At 43.7% G+C, this 22,295-nt stretch overlaps 1 protein-coding gene across 1 annotated transcript; it reads right to left on the reverse strand.

The window, feature by feature from the left end:
• Nucleotides 1–1,804: 1,804 nt before the first annotated feature.
• Nucleotides 1,805–19,044, reverse strand: rnf17 (ring finger protein 17; the record flags this gene model as incomplete). The annotated part of the gene is made up of 36 exons (XM_079170313.1): nt 1,805–1,928; nt 2,310–2,496; nt 2,596–2,731; nt 2,935–3,058; nt 3,163–3,273; nt 3,466–3,522; nt 3,637–3,756; nt 4,257–4,337; nt 4,469–4,588; nt 4,668–4,831; nt 5,579–5,690; nt 6,173–6,446; nt 6,985–7,106; nt 7,388–7,478; nt 8,135–8,247; nt 8,606–8,753; nt 8,858–9,106; nt 9,215–9,332; nt 9,470–9,587; nt 10,113–10,228; nt 10,335–10,497; nt 10,678–10,807; nt 10,895–11,082; nt 11,391–11,532; nt 11,980–12,151; nt 12,957–13,115; nt 13,448–13,537; nt 13,677–13,894; nt 14,704–14,780; nt 14,886–15,054; nt 15,515–15,618; nt 15,815–15,904; nt 16,871–16,952; nt 17,069–17,166; nt 17,892–18,004; nt 18,978–19,044. The coding sequence occupies 36 exons, from the start codon at nt 19,042–19,044 to the stop codon at nt 1,833–1,835; spliced, it is 4,719 nt and encodes a 1,572-aa protein (XP_079026439.1). The 3' UTR covers nt 1,805–1,832.
• Nucleotides 19,045–22,295: the final 3,251 nt, after the last annotated feature.

The raw sequence follows: 22,295 nt of genomic DNA on the forward strand, positions 1-22,295 counted from the left end.
TTCATTTTGTAATCAAGGATTTTGCTTTTTTTCCATAATTAATGATTTTGCTAACATCATAAGAACATTGTAATTATTGATTTTGCTGGTTTTGTCATAGTTAAGAATTTTGTATATTTCACAAGAATGCTATAATTAATGATTTTGCTTCATTGTTTTTATTAAGGATCTTACTTATTTCTTTAGAATTTTGCTTATTTATGTACTTCATGAATATAATTAATGTTGCAATCAATGAATTTACCTTTTTTAATACAGTTAAGGATTTAGCTTATTTCATAAGAATTGAAGAAATGTTGTACTTTGTAAACTGACTTAAATTTGTAATCAAGGAATTAAAAAACATTATAATAAAGGATTTTGCTTAACTTAAGTCATGAGCCTTTCACTTGATTTTGTCATTTATTTTTCATTAAAATGTTGCTTATTTTGTACTTCATGAATTCACAATATTATGTAATTAAGGACTTTGCTTATTGTTATAACAAAGAATATTCTTATTAACAATATGTTTTATAATTATGGGTTTTGCTAATTTCATAAGTGTACTTAATTTTCTAATTGAGGACTTTTAATTTATTTTATAAGTGTTCAGCAACATTTTGTCTTTCAGGATTTTTTTCATTTCATAAGAACTTTGCTTATTTTTGTACTTAAGTATTTTTATTAATTTTGTGCTAAAGGGATTTTGATACAAAATATCTAAACTAATCAAACAATCTAAATAAAATATGAACACATACATAAAACTAAACACACATACTTGTACTGCACAGATACATGTAGTACTACTTTAACAAAGTACTTTAAGGGTTGTTGAACTTGGGTCCAGTCGGATCATTTCTGGACGTGGAACAGACGACATGTGACCAACAACCAAAACCAAACCTGAGCGTCATTAGAAGAACTTTAACTCACATGAGCACATCTGGATGCAAACATGTGCATCTACTGAATATTTAGATGAAAACTTTATTAATCCCGAAGGAAATTCTTGTGCCAGAGTTTCATTAAAGATTACAACAGAATAAGAAAAAAGAAGATAGCATTTTAACTCTCATTTTGTGTTTATTTACTGTTAACAGGAACTCCAGATGTCACCGTTAATGTTTCAGACACAAAGACGTTGTTGCATCATAAAACCTCTTTAATCTTTCTACACCAGAACCTCACGTTCAGTCTCCTGAATCTGAATATTTCAACAGTAACTCGCGTTCTTTACATTTTCAGTGAAGCTCTGAGGATAAATGAAATGTTTCAGTGTGTTTAAGTGTTTGTTTACAGCTATTTTAATTTGTAAAAATGTTAAATACCTATTTATTTTCTTAGCTTACTGTATATTTGTGTAAAATAAAAAAATGTGAGTTTTGTCTTTTAGAATCTGTGAGTACGTCTCATTTTATTCTTCACAAAGAAAACACAGCAGAGAGGTTGGACTCGGACTTTAATGTGAACCTTCATTAAACACGAGTACAACAGCTGGAAAACAAAGAGCCATGTCAACACACTCACAACGAGCCAAACTTAAATAAAACCACTGCTGCACAGAATCACTGTGAACGTCACATCTTCTGCTACATGTAGAAACTAAAGAGGAGCCGTGGAAGAGCACAAACGAGTGAAATGAAGATGCTGCAGCAGGACGTCAGCAAGTAAAACCTGGAGACCAGAAGAGGAATTCATTCAGAGACGCTCAATGTTTTATCTTTAAGACTCCGCTGGTTACAACTTCTTCATTGAAGGGAAAATTCACTTTTTAACCTGCAGACACTTTGAAAAGAAAAAAAAAAAGCTGTAAGAACTTACATGAACTGAACTCTTGTGTGTCGGCTTCACTCAAACTCAGCCAGTCCGCTGCTCACGAGAGGAAGATGAACCAGCTCCTCGTCCTCGTCGTACAGCAGCACCGTGAGCTCTGGCTCACGCGCCTGAACAAGAAGAAACCACACGACGGCAGTTCTGTTAGACTGTAAATGGACCCTAAAGCATCCCCTGCTTTATGGTCTGTGTGACTCTAAATGGACCATCATTTACTAAATGAACATCATGCTGTATTGAAGAAGACTTGAAACTAGAGATTGAGACCATAAACTCATGTTTACAATGTTTACTGAGGTAATAAATCAAGAGAGAAGTAGAGTCATTTTCTCATAGACTTCTATACAACCAGAGGAGTCGCCCCCTGGTGGACACTAGAGAGAATGCAGCTTTAACACGTGAAGCTTTGGTGTGGACTTTGGGATTATTCTACTTGAGAGCAGCTGCTAACATAGTATGTATAGTGAAACCCTGATGGAGCGTTTTCTTACCACGACCGAGGCGGTGATGTTTCCGTGCAGCATGTCGATCATCTCCATCGCCGCCTTCACGCTCCAGCTGGGGCTGTAGGGCAGCACGTCCTCCTCGCCGCTCACACTCGGAGCCTTGAAGCCGGCCACTCTGACCTTCAGCGCCCGAGACGGGAAGCGCAGCAGCTCGGCGGGCATCTGACGCAGCCTGACAGGGAAGAGACACGACACCTGGACTCATAGAACCATCACACACACATATCACAAGAGAGAGATGAGCACAGAACCGTCCTCCTGAGCTTCCTACTTTCTGGTGGGCAGCGTGTCGTCGGAGCCGAAGTCCACGTGTTGGACCAGGACCTTGACGGGCTCCACGCTGCAGAACCGGATCATCCTGGCTCGGTAGAACTTCCCGTCGCTGTACTCGGCCAGACACGGACCGCCTGCAGACCGCCAGCAGAAGAGTCTGTGAGACTCTTCATCCAAACGTTCTCTTATATCTTCTTTTATTTCTATTCTCCTGATCAGTGCTGCCCCAAATGTTTACAACTAAAGCTTCTGTTGAGGTTGTTAAAGAAGCCCCGAATGTCTGTCGTTATTATCTACGACGTCGTCTCTCTTTTAACGGCTATTTGCGACACGTTACCGTGACGGAAGTTGCTGAGTCTCTGCAGAGCTCTGATGTTTGTGTTGATTCTGGTCAGAGCTTCATCCAGAGTCTCTCCATCCACCTCCACGTCAGCTGTTCCCTCCAACGGCCACAGGAACAGCTGCCGGACGGACAAACATTTATGACGACTAATGACTTTTTACACACACGTCAAATCATTCAAACGGGATCCTCTCGTTCATAGGGAAGTAACGCTATCATCACCACGTTGGGGGTCCACAGGTGCTTGACCCGGACTTGAAACTGCTCCCCCTCCTGAGGCAGGTCCGGGTAGATGAAGGGCCCCAGCATGGGCTCCTCTGGGCCCCTCAGATCCTGGAGACACAGCATCGAGGCCTCGTTCACACTCGGTGTTACCGGTAGAGTACCGCTAACAATTCTCACGACCACTAAGCTTTATGCAAATCACTGCACAACGTGATGTCACCGATATGCAAATGAGCGCATGGCGAGTATTGACCTTTGGAGCTACTTTCGTTGGAAAAGAGTTTAACAAACTAAAAACACCTTAATGTCGATGTCCCAATCATCCAGCAGCAGAGCAGGAGACATCTCTGAGTGTCCCTGCAGAGAGAAACACAGTTATGAGTGAACTGAGGACCGACACGGACCACCACAGACCACCACAACACAGACCACCACAGACCAACACAACACAGACCACCACAGACGGACCTTCTGTGCAGAGACCGTCTGGTCCATGGACGCATGTTCGTGCTGACACAGGATCCTGTTGATGCTCAACCCGTCCAGGAAGAGCTCAACAGTGAGGGGTCCCCTCAGGTCAGAGGGCAGCTCCTACCACACACACAAATACATGCACACACACACGAGAACACGTACAAACTGAATGAACTGTGAAGAATCAAAAAGACAACGAGTGTAACCTGCAAACCACCGTAATGCAACGTCCACGATGAAGAGGAGGGATTGTAATTATCTATGAACTCATAAACTACTTTATTACCGTTCTACTAACCCTGAAACAAGTCTTAAGTGTTAAATGTTTATAAAGAAACAAAAAGGTTGAATATCTTGTAAACTATTTGATTTGGCTGATAAACATTCACTCACATGTAGACTTTTAAGACTTCCTGTTCCTAAAGCATCTAGAGAGCGATTCTAATCAGACACGTCAACGTCTGAAAAGCTCCGAGCCGGTTACAGAAACACAGACGTGCGCGACCAAAGCACATCGAGTATAAAGCAAGCTTAACTAATGGAGGAGTGGACTACTGCTTCACAGTTCATGTATTCAGGTGCGACACCATTAAAAAAAGGCTTCGGCGTCGTTCTACCGTGACTTGCACGTCCACACAGCGGTTCAGCAACACCTCCCTCAGCAAGGCCACCGCATCCTGCTGCCACCTCCCCCCAACCTCCGGAGAGAGAGATCACCACCGATTACAAGAAACACCAAAACCATACAACGGTTTCTAAGAACTCACACACACACACACACACACACACACACACACACACACACACACACACACACACACACACTTACAGGGTTGATGCTGTGCAGCTGGCAGGGCATACAGAGCTGAGGGACGTCGTCACACAGCAGCATCGGGTACACATGGACCACTGGGATGTTCTCCACCAGGCCGTAGTCCACGTATTGTACCTGGACACACAGACAGACAGATATTTAGAGCCGAGCAGTCTTCATAAGGACTCGTGGACGTGTTGTATGTCTTCCAGACCTTGACGTGTCCTCCCAGCACCTCCAGCAGCGTTCCTCGGTACCACAGCATGTCCGGCCCGATGACGGCACAGCCCCGCACAGACTTCCAGGTGTAGGGCTTCTGTCGGGGCAGAGTCTTCATGCTCTGCTGGATCCTCTCCCTGAGCTGCTCCAGCTGACGCTCTGTGACACAGAAAACGAGACGGAGTCGAGGTTAAAGAAGTCACCGTGACACGGACACCGAGTGACCCTCTGAACCCCCCAAACCCAACAAGAGCATGTTTTATTTAAACAGTCGTCAAAACTACACCGTTTATCACAGCTGGAAGCTGGAAAAAAATGTCATAATTGTCAGATTTCTATCTTTCTGACGGCCCTTGAACACATCATGTGTGACAAAGCGATGAGTCAGAAAAATAGACCGAAACTAAGCTTAAAATGTGATATTTGATCAAAAACATTTTATTCTACAAGCCTCATTTAAAAACGTGCCCCAAATAAACCGTTCTAAACATGAGATCGTGAGCTCCTATGAAGCAGCGATTCACTCGGCTGAGACCAACAGTCACGTGACAACAAATCCTTTAAACTTTGACTGAACTGCTGCTGAACAGAGGTCGTAGAAATGTAAATAGCTCAATATATGTAACACGTAGAGCCTCGATTCCCCCCAAAACACGGGTAACACTTGTGGACACTCGCCCAAACGTTGGACATATAGATTACAATGTTTGGCAATTTTTGTAAAATAAACGATTGAAGAAATGTAACTTCTAACTGTTGTTCTGCACTAAAGACACGTTGTAGTTCTCTCTACTTCTAGTCATGATGGTTCTGTTTCATAGAGGAGCAGAACTTTAATATTACAGAGAAAATCAAGACCACAGAGAGAAGAAGAAGATCTCAGTGAAGATCTGCTGTGAAGGGAACCTTGGTTCTGTGTTCTGGTGTAAATGAGTCCGTCCTCTCCGACGGCAGAAACACTGGTCTGGATGTGACCGACACACGGCAGCTCTGGGGGGTCGTACAACCCGGTCTTCACCTGTTCTCACACACACACACACACACACACACACACACACACACACACACACACACACACGAAGCCTCTCTTTTAATAGGTCAGTGTTCATGCATCACTTTTTTATATTTATATAGTTTTTGTTGGAAACTTTATATTCTAAACAAATGTCCCTCAAATGCTTTAAAGTGCTTTAAATGAGACATAAAAGAAACCCAAGGAAATATAAAAAGACATAAAATCAAATGTAAGATAACGAGAGAAAGCACAGAATGAGACAGAACAGGAGAATAAATATTGCAGTGTAAAATATGAATAAAAAGTCAAAAGCGTGGTTTAATAAATAGCATGAACAGAGAAGTCTTTAAGCTTTAATGTAAAAGAACTAAGCGTTGGAGTTTGTTCCTAATGTTTGGTGCATAGGAACTCAATGCTGCTCCTCCGGGTTTAGTCTGGACTAAAGCAAACTGTGTCTGAGAGGACAGTTCGTTTGATAAGATCACCTTCTCAGCAGACATGATGGCGCGGGGCGCTGGTTTTGGAGCGGAGACAAGGGAGGAGAAAGGAGCGGCAGGAGGAGCGGCAGGAGGAGCGACAGGAGGAGCGGCAGGAGGAGCGACAGGAGGAGCGGCAGGAGGAGCGGCAGGAGGAGCGGCAGGAGGAGCGGCAGGAGGAGCTTTGGGAGTTTGTTTTTTGTCGCCATCAGAACCGTCTGTCTGCGTCTCGCTCGCTGGAGACTGTGCATCAGCTTGTTTGGCTTTTTGAACGGCAGCATCTCTGCAAGAGGAACGAAACAAACTGACAGTGAGAACCTGATCAGGCAGAGTGTGTTTTAGCCAGCTGAAGCTTCACGCGTTAAAGCTGCATTCTCTCTAGTGTCCACCAGGGGGCGACTCCTCTGGTTGTATAGAAGTCTATGAGAAAATGACTCTACTTCTCTCTTGATTTATTACCTCAGTAAACATTGTAAACATGAGTTTATGGTCTCAATCTCTAGTTTCAAGTCTTCTTCAATACAGCATGATGTTCATTTAGTAAATGATGGTCCATTTAGAGTCAAACAGACCATAATAGACAGAATATCAAACATTGAATAGTGGCACAAAGTCCTGGCTGTCAAAAATAGTGACGAGTTATAAAACATCTTACAAATATCAGACCTTTGTGACTCCAGAAGAGTCCGACTGAAGATTATAACGAGTCAAAACTAGACTTCTGATGTATTGTAACCAGAAGAGAAGATGAAAGAAAGGTCGCTGATGTTATTTAAGACCTATAAATCCTAATAATCACACACACACACACATACACACACCTGGGTTTTCTCTCCCTGAGGGCGAGGCCCTCGCTGGCCAGAAAGTCTGCGATGCTGATGAACTGTCCCATCTTGTTGGAGCAGAACAGAGTGACGGCTACCGGACGCTCGTCTGTCAGCTCCTGGACAACAAGAGAGGAGAGTACAAAATATATACACACACACACACACACACACACACACACACACACACACACACACACACACACACACACACACACACACACACACACACACACACACACACACACACACACAGACCTTGTTTGGTCAGTGCAGCAACAAAGACAAGAGGTGCATAGTGGAGAGCAAAGAGGGAAATGACTAAAGTAATAATAATAATAATAATAATAATAATAATAATAATAAGTAGATAAAGGAGCCACGGTGAGCAGAGGAAGACCTTGATGGTCATCACAGCCGAGGCTCCGGTGAGGTAGAAGGACATCGTGTCACAGGCCGTCGCCGTCCACGTGGATCGGCCTCCTGCTGGCCTGAAAGAGGAAATAAGAACCATGAAAGAGACCGAGGAAGAAGGATCGTCTGTGTGTGTGTGTGTGTGTGTGTGTGTGTGAGACCTGATGTCAGTGAGTGTGTGTGTGTGTGTGTGAGACCTGATGTCAGTGAGTGTGTGTGTGTGTGTGTGTGTGAGACCTGATGTCAGTGAGTGTGTGTGTGTGTGTGTGTGTGAGACCTGATGTCAGTGTGTGTGTGTGTGTGTGTGTGTGTGTGTGAGACCTGATGTCAGTGAGTGTGTGTGTGTGTGTGTGTGTGTGAGACCTGATGTCAGTGAGTGTGTGTGTGTGTGTGTGTGTGTGTGTGTGAGACCTGATGTCAGTGTGTGTGTGAGAGTGTGTGTGTGTGAGACCTGATGTCAGTGTGTGTGTGTGTGTGTGTGTGTGAGACCTGATGTCAGTGTGTGTGTGTGTGTGTGTGTGTGTGTGTGTGTGAGACCTGATGTCAGTGTGTGTGTGTGTGTGTGTGTGAGACCTGATGTCAGTGAGAGAGAGTGTGTGTGTGTGTGTGTGTGTGAGACCTGATGTCAGTGTGTGTGTGAGTGTGTGTGTGAGACCTGATGTCAGTGAGAGAGAGTGTGTGTGTGTGTGTGTGTGAGACCTGATATTAGTGTGTGTGTGTGTGTGTGTGAGACCTGATGTCAGTGAGAGAGCACTCCAGAGCCAGGGAACCTGTTAAGGAGAGCGGTAACGTCCTCAGGCTGCTGACGTGGAGCTTCACCTTGTTGCCATGGTCACAGCGCATCACCTGGCAGCAGAGACACGGCGTCATCGTCATCAGTTCACAACAACCGTTAAGACTTAATGTCCTCCAACGTTCAGTAGAACACGTGTTTCTAGTCTCTGGTCATGTTTCACTGTAAACAACCAATCAGAGGAGAGCTAGTAACGTTAGCAGCACCGCTAACGGCTAACCAACGGAGGTTCACTTCAGTTACATCATGATGCCTTCAGGCTCTGCTCAGTGAACATGAGTACTGGCTGAAGGTACATTATAACGTCCTCCTTCCTCCTCCCTCTCCTCCTCCTCTCTCCTCCTCTCTCCTCCTCCTCTAGTCTGCAGGATAGAAAGTTGTAACAGAAGACAAACACTTGAGTATCTCAACCTCTGCAGAGTCTGCAGGTGTGACGTGTGAGCAGATGCGTCCTCTCTCCCAGACGCCGTTGACGAGAGCAGCACAGAACTCGTCTTCCTTCCACTCCACGTCTTCAGGCTCCGAGAGCTCCACCTCCTCCTTCACCAGCTCGCACACCCTGAGACACACACAGAGACTCCATCAATTCATTTGTCATTCATCGACAGTGAAAAGTGTACCTAAATGATTAATAATCATGGTTTGCTTGTTTTCAGAGCCGACCTTTTGAGCTGAGCGTCGTGCCGGGTGAACTGGACGTAGAAGCTGCTCGGTGAGTTCACGTGGCTCACTCTCACTTTCAGGTCTTTCAGTTGATCCGGGAGCTTCAGCTGAGGATGAAACTCCGGCGGCTCCTCGCTCTGCTCTCCGGAGACGCTCTGGTCCGGAGCGTCGAGGCCCTCCGAGGACAACCCGAGCTCGAGAGGAGAGTCCCAGATGGCCGACTCCTCTCCAGCGTCCGATGACTGCAGTCTGCAGGAGGAGGAGGAGGAGGAGGAGGAGGAGGAGGAGGAGGAGGAGGAGGAGGTAAAGCCTTGTACTGATCGATCCAAACTCCAGTCACACAACAAACAGTCTCACCCCTCTTTGAAGGAGGCCAGCTGCTCTCGGACCAGCAGCTCAGCGATGTTGACCAGCGGTCCGTTCAGAGGACTTTCAAACAGGTTCACCGGCAGAGGCTCAGACTTCGGGACTTGTCCTGGAGGGGTACAGGTGAGGGAACAAAGACGGGGATACAAAACCAGAGATGCAGTATCGATAAGAGTACTAGCATGGATAACATCCTCACCACACCCATCCCTACTGCTGGATAACATGAAGACGCGCGCACAGTACCTGTCGCCACAATCGTGACCAGCTTCTGGTGAGCCAGGCTGATGAATCTGTGGCTGCAGGCGTCGCTCCACCTCCTTCCATCCGGAGGAATCACATCCGACAGACGGCAGCGGACGGCCTGGGACAGAAGAGACACTTCCTGTTGACTTAAAGCTCCTCAAGGAGTGTTCAGCATGAACATAGAAGTAAATACAATAATGTAAAGAGGATTATTCTTTCATAGAGAATGTCCCAAGTGTGTCTAAACGTGAAGCAGGAACTAGTACAGGAACGTGTCCACAATGAACTGTGATGACATTAATCTCTTCCTGAGGATTTTTAGACAGGATGGTCAAATGCATCTTTTCCGCTACGTTGTGCAGCTCGACTCGCTCTTTTTTGGGGGTTTTCCATCAATAAAAGTTGTGGACAGTACCCGGTCATCACCTCCGTCGAGCTGAGCTCCTAGGAGGCGGAGTTAAGACGTTATCGTTAACGAGGATTATCTTTCTTTCTGCAACTAAACCTAGAAACACACCTGGTACCAACAGTGAGCGTATATGAGTGGAGTTGAGCCGTGCCATGCAGTGGGAACACATTGTTGGTCAAAGCCGCGTTACAGCAGGTGAAGACGATGACGTTTAGTCATCAGAAGAGTTCTCACCCGGGAAGGAAGAGCGAAGAACTCATCCTTGATCTTCCTCAAGTCGCCGACTGACACGACTTTCTTATTGCCGAAGTCAACGTACTGCACCTCCACCTGTCTGCCCCCTGGATGACCTACACACACACACACACACACCACGGTTACTTTAGAGACTCCATCTCTGCTTTCTTTGTGAGGTCAGAACTCTTTCCTCGTGTTGTTACAGAGGCTTGAACTGACCTATGACCTGAGCTCTGTACCACAGCTTGTCCTCGTAGCGGGCCACACAGGCCTGTTCTATGACGGGGCAGTAGATGTTCAGGTCGTCTTCTTCCGTCACTGTAGTCGCATCATAACAATCCTGGAGCTTCGCCGACAGCAACACGAACTCCATGTTGTCCACCTGGGGGGGGGGGGGGGGAGACAATAAAAAGGGAAAATGCTAATGTTAAAAAAAGTGCTTAATCTTCTTTTTAGATCATTTCTGTTCTCTAGTAATTCTAAACTACATCGCTGGCATCTGCACCTCGTTTCAGCACACAGACATATATATAAAAACATAAATATAGGGCATGTTTAGTACCAGCTGGATGTAGAAGTCTGCAGGGTTGTTGATGTGGGACACCACGGCATTGAGCTCCGTGTTGATCTTGGGATATTTCGGAGGGTAGTACAGCAGAGGCCTCCTGCCCAACTTCACCGGAGAGTAAAACCTGAGAGCACAGACGACGTTCGGTAGTAACGCCAGAGTCAACTACAATCGATTAAAAATGTGATCGGCACAAGTCCTCCTTGGTCACCTGGCCACTTCGATGAAGACCAGGTACTCTCTGACGGAGATGGGCACGTCACTGGACTGGTCCATGGGAGTTTTCCTCAGGTCCACCAGCAGACAGTCTCTGTCCTGACCCAGGGGACGCATCTCCACCGCCGCAGAGCCGACCACACTGAGGAACTCCAGCTGGGCCTCTTTGCTCCAGCCCTTTGTCTGAACGAGGAGAACACACTGCAACATCAACGCACTCAGAGGTACTCGTGAGTATCTGCTGATACAAGCTCACGCTGAACCCCGTCTTTCTCCAAACATCCTCAGCTTCCTGTTTTGTGGATTACCTTTGATTATTAACACAATGTTTACAGTAAACAGCAGTAAACTACACCGTGGACCAGTCCCACGTTCCGTTGTCTTAACACATCATGAACACACTGTTCACGTTGCGTTTTCTCCTCGTCAGAGAAGGGAAATGTCATTATTTGACATGTCGGTGTATTTTATTTGAAGCTAAGCGGTCTTACCAGATCGTAGGGGACCAGGTCCTTGAGTGAACATCTGATGGCCTGAGGAGCAAAGTAACTCAGCTGCACCTTCACGCCCTCGCCCACCTTCCTCAGGTGGTCGTTCACGGCGTTCAGCGAGGACTCCGCGGTCTCCTCCTCTCTGGAGAAGATGTCGAGACACACGCGGTTGGAATGATGTTCTTTAAACTGAAGCGATACTCAGATGCTCGGGGGAGTTTTTTACTGATATAATTAAATGATTAACTTGATTTAAAGATTTGATCTTTCAGTCACACGGTACCGAAAGTGAAATCATCCAGTTACGGTTCAGGATGATGTGCAAAATATGTGCAAATTATGCAAATATGTATTCATTAATTCAGGTCTAGACCTGTGCAGAGATTAAAGGACTGGTAATGCATTTTGTTTGTGCAGGAAGTGATCTACCTTTAAGGATGCAGTGAACCTGATTGGACCGCATAAGGAACATGTTAACATAAATTGGCTTCTGTCCCTTCCTCAGCTGCAAAAACCTTCATTTTAACCTGCTGGAAACCCAGTGCTCGTGTGCGTGTGTGTGTGTGTGTGTGTGCGTGTGTGTGTGTACTTCTCTATGGCGAGGCTTTTGCCGAGGCCAGAGTCCAGGAAGAAGACCCGGACGCTGGCCAGCTGGGTGGCCGGGCAGATCTTCACAGCCCCCACACATCCGTCCTGAAAGACCTCCACCAGCCTGGCCCGGAACCAGAGTCCCTCCTTCCACTTCACAAAGACCAAGGAGCCTGAAGAGGAGCAGAGAACAGAGGAGATCCATCACTTCTGTAAACACTCAGACAGGAAGTCAGCAGCAGTCAGTCAATCAACAGAATTCTTCATCTTTTAATTGCACACTGAATAAACATAATTCACTTGAACCATGAACAGGAACATGAACTATTAGTGCTTTATGGAAATAAGAATATAATCATCCTGATTTATATTTATTATCATTATTACAAATAACAATAATAATAATGCTCAATTCAGTTTTAAGAGTATTCTCCTTCAGACAGAACCCTAAAGAAACCAAAAGGTTAATTATGGTTTAAAATATAAAATATAAAATAATATGAAATAAAATATGAAAATAATATAGAATATAAAAAATATAATATATAAAATAAAATATAATAAAAAATATATAAAATAAAATATAATAAAAAATATATAAAATAAAATATGAAATAAAATATAAAATAAAATTTTATGAAATAAAATATAAAATAATATATAAAATAAAATATGAAATAATATAATATATAAAATAAAATAATATAAAATATAATATATAAAATATGAAATAAAATAGAATAAAATAATATGAAATAAAATAGAATATAAAATAAAATAATATACAGTTTATTATCACAAGAAACGGGACAAATATTAAACAGAACCAACATGGCTTTACTAAACTAAATCCTAAATATGTAATGTGTGTGTATGTGGCCCAGGTGGGTTGGTTGAAATGCGGCCATAGTTTTTTGTCGCCCAGCCCTAAACGCAATATGCTGAAAGTTAAAGTTCTCCACATTCACACAAGCTCACCGGTCTCCACGGTGTCACAGGAGGTGAAGCGACAGCCGTCGCTGCAGCAGAAGTGGTTGATCTTCTTAGATATGACCTCGCTCTCCCTCTTCTCCGCCACGTAGCGGACGTAGAAGTGACTCGGATTCACCACGTGGCTCACCACCACCCACTGGGTGACTAGGAGGGAGGAGAGAGGACCATCGAGAGAGGGAGGAAGGTAAGAGGAATCAAGGGAATAGGAAGAGATATGAGAGAAAGAGGAGGAGGGAAAAGGAGCCGGAGCAATTCAATATACATTGGATGTCTTTTAATGTACTTGACGCTGACACTGTGCAGCTGTATTATCTATGAAAACAGAAGGATCGGGACTCTGTGTCTTGATCTGGACATCCTTAGTATTATGGGTTGTTTGCTGTCTGGCAACGCTGTGTGTGCTCCGTGTTTTCTGTTTTTATCTTTTGTGTACTTTTATTGTATGTGCCTGCGTTGGAGACGTTGACTCTCTTTACCGTTTCTCCTACTGCCAAACGACAGACTGGTCCTCCTCCTCTGGATTCTCCCGTTGTCGTTGGCCAGCTCAGGGCCGGTGGGGGGGGCAGCTGCAGGAGAACAAGAAGCATTTAACAAAAAACAAACAAACAAAGGCTTCTCTTCTGCCTCCATCATAAGAACTCTTAATGTTCTGATTGGATCTGAGGTTATTTAAATCAGACACAGGAACACGTGACAAACACACACCTTTCTCTCGTCCCTCGATCAAGAGCTCCTCGAGGATCACGTCTGGAGTTCCGGGGTCCGAGCGGTTGGAGCCCCGCGAGGAGGAACCGATGGCTCCGGGGCTCTCCTGGTCCGGTTTAGGTGAGACACGGCTTCTGTTCCCCTCCTTTGCACTTTGCCAGACGGGCTTCCTGCTGGAGTCGCTCTGCTGGTGGTCTTTGGGAGGAGACTCGGACAACCTGAGAGAGAACAGCAACAGGTGTTACACGAGTTAAGAGATAAAAGGAAAAGGGCATGTTAATAGGCTCAGTCATTTTAAATATATTTACTGCCAGAGGAGCGGTTTAGTGGTTAACCGTCTAAACGTTGTATAGATTAGCTGTAGTACGGGTTTGTGCCACTAGGTGGAGCCGGTTACACGTCAATGAGAGTCCTCCCTGCAGCTGTGGGCCTCGCTCTGCTCACTGAATGAATCCTGCTGATGAACTCCTTCACGAAGCGGAACGTTGACGTAGCAGCTGAGCAGTTTAGCGATCTGACTCTCGTGCTAACGCTAAACTAGCATCTTGAGATGCTACATCAGGAGCGACGCAATTATTATGAAGTCTGTCTGAAAAGTGCTCTTCAAGTAAAGATATTTATTATTATTACATCCTCGGTAGAACGCATCGAGTATATTAAATACAGCATCCGCAGCTAAACGGAAGATATTTAAGGACTCACTGCTTCGAGACGCCGTCTTCCATTTTCAGAGATAACTCCAGACTCTGGTTCAGACATTCTGACCGGAAAACACAGCTAGAACACACACACACACACACACGCACGCACACACACACACACACCAAAGATAATTGCAGGGAATATGAACAGTGGCAAGAGCATCAATATTGAGTTATTTTTGATATTTAACATCATTTTGTGACCCGATATCAGACTCATATAACAGGAAAACAAGTTTAGTTTATTGAATTTTTAATTTGTGTCGTGCACATTCCGTAAATAACACAAAACACAGGAAACAAACATCAGGTTTAAAATGTCAAACCTCATCCCGGAGCCCATAGTGATGCATTTCATATCGTAGGACTGTTTATCCACCGGAGCCTGCAGCGTCTCCACAACCTGTCATCCACACACAAGCAGCACGATAACAACAAGCAGCCACAGTGTCTTGAATCACCTTATATGCTCACTTGGACGTATCTGATGTACAACACTTTAAAGCACCTTGTCCAGGTCGCAGTACCGCTTCAGGAAGGGGACGCGTCGTACTTCTCTGGCCATCTGCATGGCGATCTCCAGAGCCTTCATCCTCTTCTGCACGCAGCTCACCTCCGACTGGCTGGATGAGAACTCGGCCTCCAGTTCGGTCAGCCGGCTCAACTGCACGTCCTTCCTGTTGACAAAGAAACAACAGGCGGTTTGATGTAGAGGTGTGTTTGTATGAGCTACTTTCACCATCGTTAGTGTTGCACTACAGTAGATAGCAGACAGGAGAACCAGCGGGGGGGTTTTAGACACTTCCAAGTTGAAGTGAACGCTATATTTAGAATGTTTACGCTGCTTTACCTTGCTGAACTGAAGACGTTATCCATTCACAAAAACAGAGATTCTACCTCTCAGAACACAGGAGTCGCTGGTTCTACAGCTGCCTCCATCGGTTAGTGCGTTTGTGTGACTCTGGTGAATGTGAACTAAAAATGTGAAACACTGAAGTCACACAATAACAGAAACAAACTAACAGACGGAGGCAGCAGTAGACCAGCAGCTCCTGTGTTTGAAGAGAGCATAGATGTGCCTTCAAGACATAAAGCCCTGAATGTCTCACAGGGTTCAGAGACGGTTTATATTCTCACCACTTCTGAACAGCGTGTGACGCTTTGTCTGCAGCTTGCTTGATCTCAACCTCCAGCCTCTCTCTCTCTCTCCTCAGCTGTTCGGTCCGTCCACCGGTCAGCGTCTGCGGAGAGGAAACAGAACCTTCTGATGGATGAGCTCCACAAGCTTTGTGTGAGAGATTCACCGACAACAAGGCTCCAAACTTATTTCACCACATTCCTGAAAAATGAGACAAGAATGTGTGCAAACGTGACCGGCAGAAAACTCTGAACTATGAGACTGATACGTTTTATTATGGGATGTAGCGCAGCGCTCACCTCATGGATGTTTTCCAGAACAGCATGACTTTCTGCAGCTCGATCCAGCGCCTCATCCACCAACTTCTTAATCTTCTCCACATCGGCCGGCTACATGAACACAAGCAGAACTTTAACCGTTTTAATCTGAATTCATTTATATCCTTCCGTCCACTTCGTTGAGTTTCATGGTCGTGAATTTATTCTTGTGTTTGCAGCTTGTCGGCTGGAACAATGTTAATTAAAACAAGATAATATTTCTGTCCGCTTGTTTTGGAGTTCTTCTGCCCCCTAGTGGCCAGCAAGTGATCAGCGCTTTAATGTTCTCTCTTTTCTTTAAACACAATGTTTCTAATGTGTTCGTACAAGTTCACCAAGAGCTTATGATGATATGAATATCAATAGCGACACCACTTTCACAGTCGTCCATCAATAGATTACGTTTAAAAAAAAGAAAGAAACCTAAAGACACGCTCCTCTCTTGCGCCGAGTTTTTCTCGCGCGCATTAAAATTGTAATATTCTTTTCCGCACCGCTCCTCAATGTCACGCTTGACCCAGGTAGCCAACCGAATCGAGCAAGAGGCGGGTGTTACTACTTCAACGACTTCCTGTCTTGATGCTGGTAGATGAGACAAATGCAGACGTATGGTTGATATATATATATATATATATATATATATATATATATATTTGTTTTCCTCGTCTCCTCATTCAAGAGCTCAATGTCTGCATTGAATATTTTTCCTCATGTTATTGACATTTGATCGCCTGGTTGCTCCACAGTTATTCTTGTTCAGTAGTGAAAGCACATGACAATAAGTGAGAAGTTCCACACACATCTACTGATGAGTGGATCACAATAGTCCGGACAAGTTCATTGGTTAAGTCACTGCACCAAATCATCCGTTCATCTCTTTCTTGATCTGTTTTTCTACGTAAAGTTTGCTGTTTTTTTCCCCTCCTGACCCGTCGTACTGATGATATAAATCCACGTTATAGGGACAAAGTCTGACAAAGTGCAAACGATGAGATGAGTTTAGTTTGAACGTTAACACGACGGACTGAGGCGACGTACCTGCTCCGGATCCTCAGTATCGGCCTTCACGTCTTTGGACGGAGATAATTTGGGCATTTTGCGATTCTTTGATCGCTCACATCTTTAAGAAGACACAAAAGCAACGATCAGAGATAAACTCAACTCTCTTTTATAATATATTACACAAAGGTGTGTCAGCTGCCTGGTTCGTCTCGACATTCACAAAGGTCATTGTACCGTTTCATCTTGTTCATCTTGGACGTGTAGATGAGGCCGATGATCCTGCTGTCCTCCTGCAGGCCGAACACGCCTCCTTCAGGAAGCGTCGACTCAACCTGCAGAGACCCGACGTTGTCTTTTCATTCTCACCCTTCCACCATTGTTTGCTTCCTCCATTTCACTTCTTCTACGTCTGATATCAATTCATAACCAACTGCTGAATCAAAACAATTCTGTTCAAAAAGGTGCTGATTTTAGTCTGCTGAGCGCGAATAAACGCGCTGTGGTAAACTACGTCATGAAAACAGAGCGAAGGGAGGAAAAGATGATTGAGTTTTGATATTTTAGAAAGTTATATGAACTGATTGCAATAACGTAAACACGCAAAGGCAAATAATAACAGTTATTCATGCTAATACTTGTAGAAATGATGTTAAATAATGTTTTCAGCATTTCTCAAAGCTCAGTGACTTCAAGTATAACACGTTGAAGTTATGTTGCATGAATACAATTTAAATAATTTCAAAATATTAACAAGTCAATGCGTTATGTTCATGACTCCGTGTCCTTCGGTTAGAGCAGAACTTTAGTCAGATGCTCCGTTTCTAACATTTAATTTAATACATTCATGAACGTGACGTTGTGCGTTCCTGTCATTCAGTGTGGTTTATCAACAATTGTTTAGAATTTAATATTAATTTTCATATTGTGCAATATCTAGTTTATCTTCCAGAAGAAAAGGGTTTTTAAAAACTGTTTCTTGGAAGTATAGAAGGAGATAAGAATCGATATCTTCCCGAGTTCAGCGGCTCTCCCGCCGCAGCAGGGAGCCGAGCGTTACCTCACACTCTGGACATCGGACAGCTCCGCGGCGCTGGATGGAGAGCAGACAGGACGTGCAGTAGATGTGAGCACAGAGAAGCAGACGAGGGAGGTTACCGTCCACGTCATCCTCTGAACCAACACACGAAGGAAAGACCAGCAGGAACAATAACACACACACATGTGAATTATGATTCTATTTAAAAGCACATTACAACCCAACAGTAATTCCTGCACAGCCGCTCTGCATCAACTACGAGATAATACAAATGTAAAATTAATTTGCCAAAAGTTCACAAATTGCTTGATTTCATGAAAGAAAATGATTTGTTATAATATTAAAACAAACTGTTTTTAATATGGTTTCAAGTAACGTTGAGTCGCCGTCATGCTGACATGTTTGTTTTGTAATTTACTAGTTTTTGTTTTTATTAATATTGTTCATAAGACAACAAGTTTGTAAAACAGTGTTAATGATTTTAACAATGAATGATCAACGGTTAAGACCATCAGTTGAAATACAACGAAGAGGTTAATTTTTATATCTATTCTTAAACCAGACATATGTTTATTTAGTGTATTTATTAACAATTTGGTGTATATTGTCACTGCTAATTCTTATATTGTTTTATTATATATATATAATTTTGTTATTATTAGCTAAGTTACAAGTTCAACAACATCTGTAACACCTTTAAAATAATTATTATATATTTTAAACATATTTTAATCAGTGTTTTTAACACCACGCCTCATGATGCAATGACGCTTCAGTTATCACAAATATTGATCAATATCACGTTTCCACTATCGCGAGATTTGGCGCGAGATTCTGAGGCCCTCCTGTTCGAACTTACGTTAGCTTGTTAGCTTAGCACACCGCACAAGAAAACAACACGAGGACAATATAATTAGTTGTATTTTACGCGTTAAGTATAAATGATTGGTATTTAAAAACTTAAAAAAGGGCCTGCTAGCATATCTGCCTGTAATTTAGCTAGCTTACGTTAGCTAGAGTTAGCAGGTAAATTGACGTCTATTAGCTGACGTAAGTTATGATAAAACACGATATTAAACTGTAACAGAACGAATTTAAATATATTACCCGGCAGGCTGAACGCCTCCCCGCAAAACTTGCATATCGCAGTGCTGGCGTTGTCTCCTGAATCCATCTTTAATCTCTTCTTTAGATTATTTTACTTCTCAAAATCAAAACGTTGAGGTGCACGATGGTCTCCCGGGTGTCATGGTCACGTGATCCCGCAGGTGCGTTCATGTGACCGAGGAGTTTGTCGTGAATGTGTAATTTAGGATTTAAACCTTGATTAGAATAATGTGTTTAATTACTAAATTATTTATGTTATCCTTCTGATTTTAATAGGTTGTCATGGGCTCTGTGATCTGATGTGTTTTATCTTATTACATCAGGTAATAATATTATTATCATTATATATTATTAAAATGATGGTGATGTGTTCAAGGGTTCATCTTTGTAGATAGAAATAGAAATGATGATTTGGTAAGGGAGGAATAAGAGCTTAAATGAACAGTCACCACCTCCTTCTCCTTCCACTCTTAACAAATACTGTAGAGACAGAAGAGTCCGAGCATAAACAAGGACAATTCCACAGCTGTGCCTCGTGTGACAACATTCACTTTTAAATAATATTGTTAAATGATTCAAAGAAACACATGTTGAACATGACCGGTGGTGTGACGGAGCGGTCTGTGTTTTAACTATAATATCTTGTTAAATGTCCACCAACTTCCAGAGCATAAAGCTCGGTTTACCAGTAAGAACTAATGAATAAAACAGCTTATGTGTGTTTGAATGTGCTTATTCTTGAGACAAATCATTTTGCCTCATTTTGCCACCATGCTAATCACTGATGGAAGTCACTTCACTGTACAAAGTCTCGGGTTTAATTATCCCCAAACCCTGTTACCATTATCATATCATTTTGTATATATTTGGTGTAGCTGAGTCATAATCTGCTGAACATTTCAACTGTTTTCATTCAGTGGAAGTCTTGCTGGCAGCTGAAATAACACATTTATTTGATGAGCGCCTGTTGTGAAGTTTTTTAGTTTGTGAGCTCCTCTCTGTGGACACTTGGGGGCGCCAAAGACTGAGCAGACACACAGGTGGTCTGTGAGGTGATGGGTTCACAGATATATATATATATGTATATATGTGCAAAGGTTACTGTTTTTGTTGATAGATATGATGTGAGGCAGTCTGAAAAAGGGTAAATATGCATCTTTGGCATCACATGAACATCTCCACTTGTCCAGCTTGACTCTGGATCTCTGGTTTACAGCTGATGTTGTTTGTATATTTTATAAAGATGCTTTAAAAAGAGCTTCATTTAGTAGCAATGAGTCAGGTGTGTCTGCATGTATCAAACAGTTTGATCTTTGAACCTGTCGTGTTTACTTCTTCTCTTTTTAATCTCTTGCATGCATCACAACATATACTTGCATGTCGTGTTGTGTGATTTATTCTTTTGTTTCCCTTTGAACCAATTGCGAGGCTTCAGAGCAGCCCTCCAACGGCAGCACGCCGGTCCTCTCCTCCTCCATCTGAGCGGCGGCAGCGCCGCCTGAGGACACCGGGCAGCCCGCCCAGCGGAGCTGCAGTAAGCGGAAGTGACAGCCAGTGGAGAGCAGGGAGGCATCACGATGGTAAAGGTAAACCGTCTGGAGTGCAAAGAAACTTTAACCTTCAGAGAGCGTTCCATCCAAGTCCCTGGAGGCGGGGGAGGGGGGGGGGGGGGGGGGGTCTCTCCGGGGGGGTCCCTGAAGAACTACTTGAAGTACATGTGTTTCAACAGAACGACTCCCACCTCTGCACAAGTGTCCGAATGAATCAAGCTCGTGGCGTTGAGCTGAAGTGAGAGCAGACCACCTTGGTGTGTGTGTGTGTGTGTGTGTGTGTGTGTGTGTGTGTGTGGGTAGGGGGGGTATCAAACACGCCTGCAGGTATGAAATACACCTGTCTGCTAATGGGAGGAGAGGAAACACATCCCAGATCAGTTAACACGTTGGCCCCCAGGATGTTTAACACCTCCAATGTATACCTGACATTTAATAAGGAAATCACAAACACACCACCACGAATGTTTACAGGAACAACAAGAAGCTTGTGTTGACGTCCTCTTCCCGCCTTTGTTTTATGGAAACAAATACTTTATATATTATTCCCATTAAAGTCTACAAAGAGAAGTTATAGAGCCAAAAACCCTGTTCTGCGTCTTCATGAATTGATTAATTGGGTGTTTGAGAGGCTTTGAGTTGCAGACCAAATGGATAATATATATATATATATATATATATATATATATATATATATATATATATATGGATTCATGAATCCTTTGTGCTTCACTTCTTGGTTTTATTTTATTATCATCTTATACCCGTTTCTTTTTATGGCAGTAATTTGCAGCATGTGTGAGAGAATCTAATCAATAAAAGAACGATCTGTAAATCTTCAGTTCAGCGTTACGTTTTCTCCTCGTCTGAAGAGGTTTAATAATAAACTTCCGGTCAAACAAGAGACTCTTCTCTAACCTCCTGCGGTCTGAATTGCAGCAGATGGAGAGAGAGTGGAGTTATGTATGAATCTGATGCTGAAGGAATCTGCTCTCTGGGTGAGCGACGGAGGGGGGGCAGGGTGTGTGTGTGTGTGTGTGTGTGTGTGTGTGTGTGTGTGTACCAGGGTAGACGTGTTTACTATGGGTAATGAACCAATCAGCAGGCCGCCCAGGGGGGATGTGGGGGTGCCGGTTAGGGGAATGGGGGTCGCCCCCCCCCCATCTTTCCTCTTCCTAAATGTGGGTCACTTCCCATCCTCGGGTGATTTCCCTCGTGCCTCCGTAGGAACAATAACCCCCCAAAACCCCTTATCAAGTCCCTTACCCACTAACGATGCTCTTAATTAAGCAGCGCGGTCTCGTTAGCTCCTGATGTCTCACGTTGTACGTCCATCCGTCCTCTTCGTGGTCGTCGTCCAGCTCACTGAGGGTGATCTCTGGTGACAAGAGGACGATGTCCACAGGAAACCCTCCTTTCCTTCTGATGAAAACAACAAAGCTTCTGCACTCATTCAGCGTCTCCATTCACAGAAGACGTCTAACTTCACCAGATTTAGAGACTCCATGGAAACCAGACATAAGACTATCGATATTTAATATGTTATATTACATATTTACAATGTATATTTTCATTTTCATTAGATTTGTATTTCTATTTTAATGTATTATTATTATTATTATTATTATTATTATTATTATTATTATTATTATTACACTGTATTATATTGTAGTGCCTCTTCTTCTGTAATTCCTGGTTGGACAAACACTTCAATGGACGATCACTGAGGGCAGAGCTGGAGGGGGGGGGGGGGGGGGGGGGGGGGGGG

The sequence above is a fragment of the Pholis gunnellus genome (genome assembly GCF_910591455.1).
Source record: "Pholis gunnellus genome assembly, chromosome: 12".
Lineage (NCBI taxonomy): Eukaryota > Metazoa > Chordata > Actinopteri > Perciformes > Pholidae > Pholis > Pholis gunnellus.